The sequence below is a fragment of the Ruditapes philippinarum genome, unplaced genomic scaffold (assembly GCF_026571515.1).
Source record: "Ruditapes philippinarum isolate M1 unplaced genomic scaffold, ASM2657151v2 ctg3206_1_1_1_1, whole genome shotgun sequence".
Lineage (NCBI taxonomy): Eukaryota > Metazoa > Mollusca > Bivalvia > Venerida > Veneridae > Ruditapes > Ruditapes philippinarum.
Window position 1 is genome coordinate 51918 of NW_026859304.1, and position 15039 is coordinate 66956.

At 32.8% G+C, this 15039-nt stretch overlaps 1 protein-coding gene across 1 annotated transcript; it reads left to right on the plus strand.

The window, feature by feature from the left end:
- Positions 1-582: 582 nt before the first annotated feature.
- Positions 583-12794, plus strand: LOC132756005 (macrophage mannose receptor 1-like). The gene is made up of 5 exons (XM_060746949.1): positions 583-981; positions 1765-1838; positions 9159-9258; positions 9986-10202; positions 12740-12794. The coding sequence occupies exons 1-5, from the start codon at positions 672-674 to the stop codon at positions 12792-12794; spliced, it is 756 nt and encodes a 251-aa protein (XP_060602932.1). The 5' UTR covers positions 583-671.
- The last annotated feature ends 2245 nt before the right edge of the window (positions 12795-15039 follow it).

Below are 15039 nucleotides of genomic sequence, written 5' to 3' on the forward strand. Positions count from 1 at the left end.
AAATAGGATATATTTGTCAACATAAAAGCTAGGCATGTCTTTGATTTGGAGTGGAGATATAAGTCACACCGGGCTTGATTAGTTATTAACCGACACGTAATGCTTAAATTGTTAATAATGTTTCAGTCTATTATCTTTTTAATGTTTAAAAAAAGCTTTTAGGTTAGACAAGATCAACCTTTAAAAAAATTCTCTAAAATTTCTTTAAAAATGAGGATTTTTATGATGTGTTTTTTATACATGTCCTTAAAGTTGAATGTGATTGAGCTCTTTGACAGTGTTTATTTAATTAAATTTCTTGATTACAACACATACGTTTGAATTGTTGAAAAGTGAAAGTACATTTTAAATGACATTTCACATTAAAAGGACCAAAATAGCTAATTATGTGCACAGTTTAAAAGTGCATTAAATATTGAATCATCAAGTGTAATTTACAGAAATGCACGTTAAAGCTTTATCTTTGCCAATCGCCAATTTACTTAATTGGCTATAAACCAGTTACATTAATCTGTCTGAATTGTCAAACGACAAGTACTGCCTGATTTATGGAATTATAACATTCTCATTACAGAAATCAATTTGACTTCGTCAATTCAAAAATAGTTTGATACTCGGCGGTGAGATTGATTGTTCACATTAATCCATGAGCATATTGATCATCAGTTTAAATGAAGGTTACTTTAATTTTCGGGATTTTGGTCGTTCATACAATGTTGAAAGAGTACAAAACATCAGTTTGGGAGCTTTTTAAAGAGAAAATCGAGCTGAATGGCTTCATCTGTAGTCCAAAAGACTATGTCTTTACTCCAAGTATAACTACGAGTAAAACTGTGTGTGCAATTAGATGTACAATGAATGATTCTTGCGCAAGCTTGTTTTATGATCCATCAAGTTTGAAGTGTTTTGGATGTAATCTGTCTTACAACACTGGAGAGTTAAATAAGACATTGCCAGGTTCACTCTATTACGACACGAATGGTAATTAGTTAAAATTGTCAAATTGAAAAATAAACTGGTGTCATTTCTTTTATTATTATCTTAAGTGATTTTAAAATACATTTAAAGTGCATAAAGCTAAATCCAAGGAAATAGTTTGAATGAAATTAAACATAATAAAATTTGGTTGTTTTCATAACCTTATGATCGTTGCAACATAAAATATCTATGACATTTTAGTGTGTGCAAATACAATAATGTATTCCAAACAAAATTTTCCGCTACTATTTTAGTAGTAGGTTTTGTAATGAGTTTAAGCATGCCATAGTGCTTTTAAAGTATACTGACAAAATTGTTTCATTCTAGGTATTCTTTAATCATTTAAATCACAATATAAACAATTATTGTATCACCGACAGACAACAAATTTAAAGCTTTATACACTTTAGGTTAACTACATTACAATAATTTAAAATATTTGACAGAAAACTTACAAATTCGGAAATAAATTATTGATTGATTATATACATAATAATTATATATGTGTTAATATATCCTTCAGGCTTTAATATATATTTTGGCATTTTTCACAAGAGATAATTGTTTCTGTTATGTTATCTTTCGGCCGTTTACTTTGTTCTTTTCTGAGTACAAACAACATAAGAAAATCATAAAAATGTTTACCTAATAAATTACAGTCTGAGCATTGTTGCCGTACTTCTTTGGTCCTTTTGTCTTTTTTTTTCATTTTATGGTAAGAAAATTATAATCAATATTTCATTTTCCGATTTTTCATTAATTAATATCCCTTATTTGCATTTACAGAAATTTTGACAACTACATACGGACCATCATTTTACTTTTCTGGACCGAAAGAACAAACATTCGAAGAAGCTGTGGTAAGTTCAAAGTGACTTTTTTTCCAGGCCACAGGCCGACTAAAATCAGTTTGACTTCCTGTCAAGTTTACAGGTAAGAACTGAATATAAGTATTTGCTTTTTCATTAGTCATTTTAAAATTACAAACGGAATTACGTGAATCTTATTGGCCATTTTAAAATAAGTAAAAACATTTAAAGGATCTTTCTAAATGGTTAAGGCGTCTATTTTGTTAATTAATGTAAAGGAATACCGGGTACTAATTTGTTTCTCAGATGTTTTAATTCTCTGCAAGCCTCCAGATGAACCAAATATTTCGATCAAATCAAAATGAGAAAAATGTACTAAAACTATAAGAAAATATAAAAAGATCAGTAATAATTTACATATTATGTGCGATTAATGATTGATTTTTCGGTATTAATAACCATATTTCTACTGCATTACTAACGCAGTGAAGGCTATTTTCGAATATTTTGCCCTGATTTTGGTAATTTACGCGAGTTGTGAGTGATGCTTGTAATGTATGTGTAAATTGCTTCATTTTTGTTGCTTCACAAAAATTTTACTTTTAAATACATTTTCAATATTTTCATGAAAATTAGCATGAGTCTGGAGGCGTGCTGCTTTAATTTTTTCCTTACATTGCTTTTAAAATCTCATAATTGAGTTAAACATTTTGTCCAAAATAACGAGACTATAATTTTAAACCGTTAACTCATACATATGAAAATATCGGGAAAAGAAAAAGTTTTTGATGTTTTCAATATAGGGTTAACGCACGTTTTTTCGTGTAATAACGTCTGCAGAGTCCCGAGGAACGGTTACCGGGCGAGGGCTCCAACAGTTCTGAGGGACTCTGTAGACTTTATAACACGAAATAAACGTGCGTTGACGCTATTATAGCATAAATTTTAAAAAAAGATTCACGATGTATATTTAATACAAAACACATACATTAAATCCTTGTGCTTGGACGGTATTAATCCAATTCTATATGTTTTACGTATGCATTTTATTTTTCCGGGGCCAACTACTTGGGAAATTCAAATGCTCAGAACCGTTCGAAAATTCGAATTTTAATTGATTTAAGAAAGCTTATCATGGGAGATTTAGTAACTCAAGAAAAAAACAACATTAAATTACTCTGCCCAAGATGAAACATGTGCCCAAGATGAAACATGACCCTCAGAAATTCTTAGAGTGATTTCAGAAAAGATCAGTGACATCAGAATCTTTTTTCTTTCAAGCTCACAAGTTTATAAAAGAATATCAGACACTAAACATTATTGTCTCAAAGAAATATAAATAACATTTATCAATATTAACATCAATAAAACAACATTTTCTCATATTCATTTTGTGTTATCTTGTTTTGTTTGTTAATTTGAGGGTTAAACTGAATGACATTTATTTGTTTACTTTGACAACTGTCCGTTTCTTAGAAAGGGCGACAACCAAGATAAGCGGCGATGTCTATACGCCGTATTTCCGGCTGCAGCTCGCCGTTATGGTGTCGGCCTGGTGAATTTTCGTACTCTTTGTTCTATAGTAAATCAGTCACATTTGAGGCTTAATTCTGGATTCCACTGTTCTTGATGAATTATATACTGTCTTCAACTTTAAACATCAACACTATCTGAGTCAAATGAGGCCCAAAATATAATAGGTTAGCCATCTCCTTTTTTCAGAAATCTTCATTCTGTTGTAACACAGTTTAAATTCACCACTTTAAAAACTCCTGACTGCTGGTGGGTGGTACATCTTTAATCCTTCCGCCAACAAATGAGTTCCTTGAGAATACACAAAAAACAACTTTTAAACTCATCATATAACACACAACATGCAATAAATACACTTTAATTATGACCAATCTAACAAAAGATGACTTAAATTGGGCCACTTCAAAATTTTAAAGAACTACTTTCTAGACTACAATGGGCTGGGTCTAATTCCGTACCGGGTTGAGACCTAAATGAATCCAAAATTAAGTTAAGCCAAAATTTATACATATTTCCTAGTAATTAAGTATTATACAAGTACAATCATATAGGTTTGACATGTCTCTAACAAATTACATTATTGCAGTACAATTTCTTACATATGAAACTTCATGCAAAAATCAGCCTCGGCCAATAGAATTTTACGCAAAAATTTATATCACAAATTCTGTCATATCTTTTGATTTTGTTAATGGATTTTCTTCGAATAAAGTTACCGGCTAATGTCATTTAGTTATTTTTATGAAAGAATAAGCCCTTATTGCTTTAAAATTGTAATATAAACTCCATTTATTTTAATGAGAGCATGAAATTTTGGGTTAAAATACAAGTAATCACAATTAAATGTGCCTTTTTCATAACTTTTTCTTTCAATATTGCAATAAAACTTACTGATTATGATTTTTACCTATATAGCATGGTAAATAAAGTAAAGTACCAAGATATTTACCCTACATTGTTTGCTTAAGATATCAATAAAGACAAAGAGAGGTAATCTTAACTTTAGCAAAGAGGTTACCATATTGCCATGGGCTATGTCTTCTGACAAAGTAAGATTAGCCAACTCTCACACAAATAAGGCTAAAAAATGATTGCACATACTGTCTCCAACTTTAAATCATTGAGAAGTCTTAAAATAGTCAAAATTAGAGAAATTTTCTCTGGATATACATCAAAATATCTACCAAATATTGCCCGAGCATTGGGATTCGTTGCCGTTAATAGCTGAAGTTTCAAACTAGACATAAGTTATTACCTTCTCAACTTGTCCTGACAAATCTGCTGCCAAACTTAGCTGAAGGAGTTCTTCCATAGATCTTAATCAGTATAAGGTATGGTCATGTACTCAAACCCCGGCTTTGGTAACTGCATGGTCTGAAAAAATATGCAACACTAATACATGTCGAAGGAAATTATAAGAGGCATTTATGCTGTAATTCTGATATCTAAAAAAAGAAAGAAAGAAAATAATTCTTAATTAATCAATGGCTTGATTTGCTAATTCAAACAGCAGGGCTTAAATAGTGTGTGCTTAAAATGCATGCCTGCATTGAAATAGCAGTTAAGACAATATAAACCTAACCTAATTTAACTGCTGTAGCAGCTGCTGCTACAACAACAACAACAACAACAACAACAATCACATCAACTGTGTTATAATTCTAAATGAGCCAATTATCCATAAACTACACTGTTTAATGACTTGAAAATCAATTGTGTCTATACATTAGCAAATACATTCTGCAACACAGCAAAACATCAAGTTTCACTACACTGAAAATGCCTATATTTTCAACATGTAAATCACATGTGTCATGTTCAATTTTCAGTTCTGCTTCATTGAAATACAAGACAATAGTGAATATTTACAATCTGATTACTACAGCATCAACTCTTTGCTGAAACATCAGTGCATATAATGTGTGGTCCATATGAGCAATAGGCTACTATGGTGCTTGTTCGAATCCCATGGCCGGTGCTTCTTGGGCCCCTAAGACCTCTGGAACGAGCTTGCCAATCACCCTTTTTGCCAATGTAACCAGCCTGAAAACATGCACTCCCCAATTCCTTGCAATGCATTGTTTATCGATAATTTAAGATGCATTTCTCTAAAAATTATGATTTTCTATATAAATTTTATAAAAATAAGCTATAGAGCTAGTAAATTGCTAAACACAGGGTGCAAAAATAAAATTTATCAATTTATTAACTGCTTTAAACAAAATTTAAATTTCATTTTTTAATTTTAAATTCATTTTTACAGGTTTAATTCAATAAAATGTGGTTAATCCTTCACGCAAAAGCTCTGCACCCTTCGTCTGCACTTATTGACACAGTAGCAGACATCTACATTTGAAGGGGAGATAACAATAACAACATCTGTTCCAATTTAAAATGTTAAAATTTAAAATTTGAAATAAAATTTAAAATTTTCAAACCTGTCAGTTATCATTTATTTTTCTGATTTCTATGCATAAACACAACACTGATGCAAAGTTTCATCCATATCCATCTATCAGTTCCCATTTTTCACATTTCTTCTCTTGGTGTCGGCCTGGTGAATTTTCGTACTCTTTGTTCTATAGTAAATCAATCACATTTGAGGCTTAATTCTGAATTCCACTGTTCTTGATGAATTATATACTGTCTTCAACTTTAAACATCAACACTATCTGAGTCAAATGAGGCCCAAAATATAATAGGTTAGCCATCTCCTTTTTTCAGAAATCTTCATTCTGTTGTAACACAGTTTAAATTCACCACTTTAAAAACTCCTGACTGCTGGTGGGTGGTACATCTTTAATCCTTCCGCCAACAAATGAGTTCCTGGAGAATACACAAAAAAACAACTTTTAAACTCATCATATAACACACAAAAACTACACACATGCAATAAATACACTTTAATTATGACCAATCTAACAAAAGATGACTTAAATTGGGCCACTTAAAAATTTTAAAGAACTACTTTCTAGATTAAAATGGGCTGGGTCTAATTCCGTACCGGGTTGAGACCTTATGCGATGGAGGCCCTCGAAAATCAATAATTTCAATATAACACTTTGGCAAACAGGCCAAATCGTCATTTTTTAGTTGTTTACTTGGCCCTGTATGTATTGCGCATAGGTAAAACCGGGCTATAACAAGAGCGCGTTTCTATGTTAACACATGTTTTTGGTCCCGTTATAACATGGACAAAAGAGTCAAGTATTCAAGTCAAGTAAATTTTATTTATAAGTCGGATACATCAACAATAAACATAAGCTCTGATGAGCTTTTTACACCGACTACAATAATATAAAACACATGTTTAAGATATGATAAATGACGAAAATGGTTATGAAAAAATAAGACAAATAGCGTTGCATAAACAAATAGAGTAGACAAACAGCACTGTACTAGCATTCATCAGTAGCATACAAAAGTAAGAGGTAATACATATTAGATTTAATAAAAAACCCATTAATATACATACTAAAGGTTAAGATCACACATCACAGCTTATGTAAAACACACAAACATTTAAGCAGAGGAACATCAGGCATACATACACACAATAAAATGCATAGACAAACCAACTTATTAAAAGAGCAAATTATATATAAATAAATAAAACATGGTTAGGACTAAGCAATAGAATGACAAGGTTAAAATATGCATAATAAACATCAATCCTGACATTAGCATATACACAAACATTCAAGTTATACATGTATATAAAGATGATACATAGCACATAAAAAAAAAGAAATAAATCTATTACAATAAAAGCACACAAAGCATAGCACATAAAAAAATAGAAATAAATCTATCACATTAAAAGCACACAAAAGCAGCTCATATAAGATAATTAAAACAAGCACAGTGATGAAACAAATGCAAAGCAAAAGTAACTAAAAACTTGAAACAAAGAGGAAAAAATAGCCGATTTTATGCTATAACATGTATAATTGATATAAAAGTTTGTTTTGGGTCGGAAAACCGCTTGAACGCCGTAGAGGGGAGATATTGTCCGTACATAAAATAGCACAATACATCAATTTGTGGTACAGTTTGTTATCCCCCGCCGATGAGATCGGGATGGGATATTGTTTTGGCGTTGTCCGTCCGTCCGTACTTTATGGGAATCATCAATATCAAGAGGAGATGCGCATATCGCCGCCTTGTTCCAGTCAAACTCTTCAACTCAAAGTTATGGCCCTTGATTAGTTATGCATTGTGCGTTTTGAGCAAAAATCGTTTCCGCGCTACTTCTCTGCAACTACTGGCTGGAATTCAACAAAACTTTGTGGAAACTTTTTTAATACTAAGATGGGATGCACATATCGTCGCCTTGTTACGGTCAGACACTTTAACTCAGAGTTATGGCCCTTGCAGTATACATAGAGCAAAATTTGTTACTCCGCTACTTCTATGCAACTTCTGGCCGGAATTTAATTAAACTATATGGGAACCATTAATACCATGAGGAGATGTGCATAATGTGTTGCCTTGTTCAGACCAGACCCTTCATTACAGAGTTACGGCCCTTGATTAGTTATGTAGTATGCATATAGAGCAATATTGCTATTTCTTTGCAACTGCTGTATTGATTTCAACAAAACTGTATGGGAACCATCGATACAGAAAGGCAATTTACATCTCATTAAGGTCATATGGCGTCGAAACTAGAAGTATGAGTTTGGCTAATTATGGGTGTTACAAACGTAAGTCAAAACCACCTCACCTACTGGAGCTTAAAGATGTCTAGACTCTAGTGATTCAAACCCAATCAGTCTGATACGCAACCCTTTATTGGTAACCACCTCAGCCACAACATGCACAAGCGGTTAATTCTGATAAATATATGAAAGAGCGTTTACTTAGTACTTTGTACCTGCTAAGTCAAGTTACACGGCATAGACATGCCTTGTTAAAGTTTGTTAACGTTGTGATTTGATAGCTCTATATTAGACGATGTTGCCTAGACTGCAAGCTATAAGCACTTAATACTTAAAAAGGTATAAAGCTATATCTAATGTAATATATTTTATAAAATTGAAAGAAAAAAGAAAATGATAAAACGGCGTTGTTTTCCATAGTTCTATGGTCGATTCGAGAGAAATTTGTAAAAAAAGGAATGTTTCTGTTATCTTATATTTTTTCTCAATCACACATAATTATTATGCATATATTGAACGTTAACAGAATAAAATGTTAGAAATATATTACGCAACAGTTTTATGTAGGGTTTTAAAAGTTTAGCAATGGTTTCGTGGAAGCAAATATATCAATATATTTTTTTCATGCAGGCACTTAAGAATTAATTTTTTTTTTCAAAACAAAATCAAAACTTTGTAAACTACTGTCTGGAGGGAAATAGCTTTAAATACATTTGTACTTTATTTAGTGAAAGTAGATTTCTAAGTGAATTAGTACGAACATTTATATGATGAAAGATAATATTTTGTTCCAGAATGATTTATCATTTGCTATACATAGCTTGGTTATAGAGGATGAATTCAATTATTCATGAAAAAGAAATAGTTAATTAAAGCTTTGACAAGAATTTGTTCTTAGTTCCGACAGAGGTAATAACTAATTTGACAAACCGATGGGCTTACATGCCTAATCGGGCGTCCGTGGCTTAGTGGTTAAAGGATACTACCCAGCTTTAGCAAACGGAAAATCGGTGTCCTCAAGTAAAGCTGGAAAGGTGCCATATAACCTATACTATGTTTGTGCGACGTTAACCCTGATTCCGAACTTTTTTTTCGAAAATCAATGCTGTATATGAAATTAAACTCTGCGTCATAATATTTTGTGTGCAATTTTGTTGTTGAATATTGTTTGTTTCAGGTATATTGTGTAGGGCAGAACGCTCATGTTGTTGAAGCGGAAACTACAGAAGAAAATGAGTATTTGAAAACATATTTCAAGAATCAGCAGCTTCTCACAGGTAAAATATATGTATAATACTAAAATGAATTGCATCAAGTAACAGATTTATCTTATGTTTGTTACTCAGGTTAGGTAAAATACATTATAATAAACTACTTTAAAGCACTTTCAATCCACATAGATTCCAAAATAAAGGTCAAAATAAGCAAAAGAAATTTTAATGCGTTCATCTCGCAGTAGAAATATGGTGTAAATAATTTCTTGCGCTTTGAATATTTTTTCACAGTACATTTTTCTCAATGATTATTTTCTTGGAAAGTTTTGGCTCGTCTGGGGGGATGCAGAATTAGTGATTTCAAACCAACTGTTAAACCTTATAACATTTCAGTAGGTCTTTACACTATCAAAAGAGCGTATCAATAGCATGTAAAATCTGAAAATGAAGAGATACTATAAGAATATAATGCGGATTTGATAAAAATTATTGGTAAAATATAATATAAATTTGATATAGATTGTTTGGTAGAATACAATATGAATTTGATATAGAGTTTTTGATTCAGAAAATGATAACGAGGCCAGACTGAATGCGATATCATTTGATACAGATTTTTGTGAAAACGAGGCTAAATTGATAAGATTAGATGAAATATTGATTTGTATTTGAACTTTATAGGCTGCAAATACTTGAAATTCATTGGTTATTTAATTAAGGTAATGTTATCTTATTAAATTATATTAACTTTTTTTAACTATTCAAATGCACGTATACGGATTGTTTTAAGGATACGAAATTTGGCTCGGGATAACAGACAATGACGTGGAAGGTGTTTGGAAATGGAATAGTTCAGGGGAGCCTCTTGGTGGATTCTTTAATTGGGGGGTAGATATGCCGACAAATAAGACGTTTAGAAATTGCGCAAAATTTTCGGAAGGACGTCGCAGAAAATGGACTGATTTCCAGTGTATGAAGCGGATCAATATGTTTACCTTTTGTGAAAGGTATATATCATTGAGAGGGCTCTCTTATCAGATTAATATGATTTAAAATTTTTAAAGTGACATTTTGCTCTTTTTATTTTGCTGTCAAGTTGAACTGAATTAGTAATTTATTTCAAAAGATTGGTTATTATAAGGGTGACTGACCAATAAATCATAATGAAAAATATGTATGATACAATATAAAAACAGGTTAAATTATAAAAGACTGCCCCACTCTTTTAAAGAATTAAGCGTTACCGTTACATATAGAAATGTCCGATGGTCACACGGATTATTGATTGTTGTTAGCTGACCATTTACACAAAGATGGCCATACACATTGATGAGATCTCTTTAATTATGCCTGATGAATTATCTTGCTGGTCTGTCTAAAATATATGAAAACAGCTCGGTACTTGAAATAAATTGCAAAATGATAAATTTGCAAAATCTAACAGCCTCAACCCTTTCGTTCGCGTAGTTTTTTATTTGTTTGGGTCGTCAGATTAAACAAATAATGGTAGCGAAATTTCAGACCCTGATGCTGTTAATTGCAAATGCCGCAAGAAGTCCGCTTTTTTGAAGCGGTTACTTCCCTTTATATGTACACTAACGCCGAAAAATTCAGGGGAGATCACTGCGTAAAGATTGTCAATTGACAGGCGCATTAATTTTCAAGCATAATAGTTTCCGAATGGTCGAAGATTTCTAATATTGTTTTATTCTTTATAGATATACATGCTTATAGTAAGCTCTGTGATTATTTACATCTGTGTTAAACAACAGGTTTCGAGATAATAATAATGGTTACAAAACCTAATTTAGAATAGTCTGGTTTTCTTCTGGTTTTCATATAACTTCACCGTGGCCGAGGGGTTTGCACGATCGCTTTGGAAGCGAGATGTCTGGAGTTCAAATCCCAGTTAAGGCAACTCATTTTTTTTAATTGTTTAAGTCAAATAAACATTGAATTGAAAAACACTGTTGCAATTAGTCTTATAGCCAATTTACTATAGTTAAAACACTGGAAACAGCATTGGTGGCACTTTACAAAAAACAAATTGGTTTATAATCTCACAACCTTCACCTTTCTGACATTCTGAGACCCAAACAATTTCAGTGCCTTCTGTGCTTTGATTTTTTTCCAGTAATTACTTTGTACTTGTTGTGTATATCAATCGATTTGCAAGGCTTTATGTTCTTTTCAGAATGGAACCATAATCTGCACATATTGAGGACATGTTTGATTTGTCACACAACATTATCTTTCATTTTAATACATCCTGTCCATCAACTGATACTTGCTATATGGATAGAGTGATACTTGCTATGTGGTGCAATAGTGCCGGTCTATTATCAGTGAATCAAGCTGTTTTGAGCCCAACACTCAGTGGCGCTCTGGACAGACTTATAATATAAATGGCCAAATTATTATACGGACGACACGTGATCACAAATATATCTTTAAACGGCACTTTACCCAGGTTCTCTGAACTCTTAATTGCCAACCAGTGGCTAGGATGGTGGTGTTGGACGCTACCCTCAAATTACTCTTATTAAGAAAGTATAACACAAGACTTTATAAATTTAACATTTTGAGATTTATTTAAACGATAATCATATAATTTATTTATCAAGAGTATAAATAAGATTATATTTTAAACCAGAATCTACCAACTACGAGTTATTTATTTAAAAAGAATTTCTAAGTATTTATTAATAAGTATAGCCTAAATTCACAAATCATATAGATTTAAAACAAAGTCAAAACTTCATTGTATAAAGTTTTGAAAGAGTGCCAAAGTTCTAAAGCTTTGAAGTGAACTGACTTGTCGGCCAGTTCCCAAGACAAGAAATATAGAAATTCACCCGGTATTTATACACTTTTGGTAGTCATGACAATGCTTAACTATAAGTTTGATTGGTCAAAATAACTCATAACAAGTTCTGAACTAATCGAATTATATTAATCAAGTGGACCAATGGAAAATATATAGAATTAAACCGAAAGCACCAATCAAATAAACTCTAACAAATAAGGTACGGAAAATAAGCGAAAATGGCAATAAAAACTGAGCAACTTTTACCAAAATGCAGCCCTTTTACAGTGGATAGACTGTTTGTTGTTATGTGGATGGACTATTAGTTGCTATGTTGAAACACTGATACTTGTTATGTGGATAGACTAATACTTTCTATGTGAATAGACTGATACTTGTTATGTGGATAGACTAATACCTGCTATGTGGATAGACTTATACACATTGATACTAACTATATGGATAGAGTGATATTTTCTATGTTGATAAACTAATACTTGCTATGTGGATAGACTAATACTTGCTATCTGGATAGACTAGTACTTGCTATGTGAATAGACTAATACTTTCTATGTGAAAAGACTGATACTTGCTATGTGAATACACTGATACTTGCTATGTGGATAGACTAATACTTTCTATGTTGATAGACTAATACTTGCTATGTGGATAGACTAATACTGGCTTTGTGAATAGACTAATACTTGCTATGTGGATACACTGATACTTTCTATGTAGATACACCGATACTTGCTATGTGGATAAAATGATACTTGCTATATGGATGGACTAATACTTGCTATGTCGATAGACTGATACTTGCTATGTGGATATACTTATACTTGCTTTGTGGACCGGACATAATTAGAACTATATGGAGATTATGCCTGTACTCAAATATCATACCTGTTACAATATTCTTCAGCTCCGCTATTATATATTGTACAAGAAGGGATTTCTCGACCACTTTGTGTTGTAGTTTTTTAATTATTTGTAATATAGTTATCTTACAGTTTAAAGATGACCTTGTGCTTATAAGTACATGAAAGTAAATATTTTATTGCACACATGTAACCTATTTGTTTTAAACATGATAAGTTGTTTTACCTATATGTACGTATAGTCAGTGGCGGATTCAGGGCTGCAGCCCCCTCCCTAGCTCGGCTCAAAGATACGTTTACCAGCTGGGCTTTAAATATATTTTTGTGAGTTTCAAAGTTAATTGGCTGTAGTGTTCTCCCTAGGTCACAAATAAAACGGGCGCCGTCCGATTAAACGATTTTTATAAAATCGGCAGATTTTTTGATGTCGTGGACGCCGGGCGATTTTAAATCTGATACCTTGCGTGGTCATGATGAAACAGTCGTCGGACGATTTTTTGCCGAGTGGATTTTACAGAAAGAATTGAACGGATCAGGCGGTCGCCGCCCGATGTCCGTACGGCGCCTGTGCGATTTAAAAGTGAATCGGACGGTTGCCGTGCGGGCGCCGGGCGACAATGACTTTACATTTAATGACATCCTAGGTAAATAAGTCAGTTGTAATTATGCCAGCAAAGAAGTCAGCTGCCGAAGCGAAGGGGAAGGCCAAGGAGTTGGTCCGTGTTGCATTCGCATGGACATTGAAGAAAAAATTCATGTTTACTAGTATGCAAAAGAAATTGACAAATATATTTTTGAGGCAATTACAACTCCTTCAAGCTGAAATTACAACAAACACAAGCAGCCCGCTCGCCGGATGACAAAACGATGACCGCCCGGTGCCTGTACATGAATCGTCCGGATACCGGACGATAATCGTTTGACTACTTGTCTCTATTCAGGCACCGGGCGGGGCCCGGCCGATGTCCGCCCGGACGCCTTTTAAAACGGACGCTGTTTTAGTAGAACAAAAAATCGCCCGATCAAAAATCATCGCCCGGTCGCCACCCGGTGATTTGTAAATTAAAAGGTTGCAAGTTTAATAAAGAAAATATAAAAGGAATCGCGTTTGATAACTAGTTTTCTAAGATTTTTAATAGGATGAAATAATTGGTCATTTGCTTTAAATAATTGTTATGGCAGTTATATTTTTTTTAAATAAAATCCAAATTGTAAGTTGACCTCTTTAATATCTAAAATGGATTCATTGATGGAAAATGTTTTTACCTACCGGCTCTTTTGTTAAAAGCGGTCTAGTAACCGCTTAACAGGTCTGCAAATATATACGGACCTGTTTTTGTTCTATTGTTCTCTATACAATAGAAAATATGTGAAGTCAAGAAACTCATGCATTACACAATATTCACCGTAAACTCTGATTACGCTGATATGTGTAAATTTATAAGGCCGGGGGGGGGGGGTAATGACCTCTTTGAATAGGAAAAATGGTCGATATATATTTTAAAGTACATTTCATCAAATAAATAGAATTAAATAAGCGCATACGGCTGTAAGGACCCTCATAACATATATTCCAGATTACATGTATTTGTGAGAAAAACGAACTGGCTACTGTTCTGGCGTTGAAGTTGTGTTCTGCCGATATTAATGAGTACAATAACGCACATTTAGCCTTTCTTTATAGTTTGCTTCTCGGTATACCTAAGTTAAACACATTTGCCGATCTATATAGCTTCATAAGATACAAGTTTTCGGTATTTGTCTGATTTTGCACAATCCTGCATTATTTTAACAATTCTGCATTATAGGATATATACGACGATTGGTGCATATCGAATCAAAGTCAACGTCTGCATCTTTCTTTCCTTCAGTGAGAGTATAGTATATATACTATAAGTATAAGACCGTTTTTATTTATTTTTTTTTTTCATATTTTACATTAAAATTTGGATTTTGTATACCAGTACTCGCCTGTTCTTCGCAAGAATACGACTTGTGTTTCCATTCTAGACCGCGTGCTTACATGCGGTCTTATTAAACATATGAATAACGGATGATGCTTATTAGGGATACACCGAAAGAAAATTCTTCCAAACATGAATGAAATTCTAAGAATATTTAAAAATCAGCCATCATAAAAAACAACAACAACAAACC

Coding starts and splice junctions, on each gene's coding strand:
- LOC132756005 (XM_060746949.1), top strand. CDS start 672: ATGAAGGTTACTTTAATTTTCGGGATTTTGGTCGTTCATACAATGTTG. Junction 982..1,764: donor ACTCTATTACGACACGAATG/GTAATTAGTTAA, acceptor TTGCATTTACAG/AAATTTTGACAACTACATAC. Junction 1,839..9,158: donor AAACATTCGAAGAAGCTGTG/GTAAGTTCAAAG, acceptor TGTTTGTTTCAG/GTATATTGTGTAGGGCAGAA.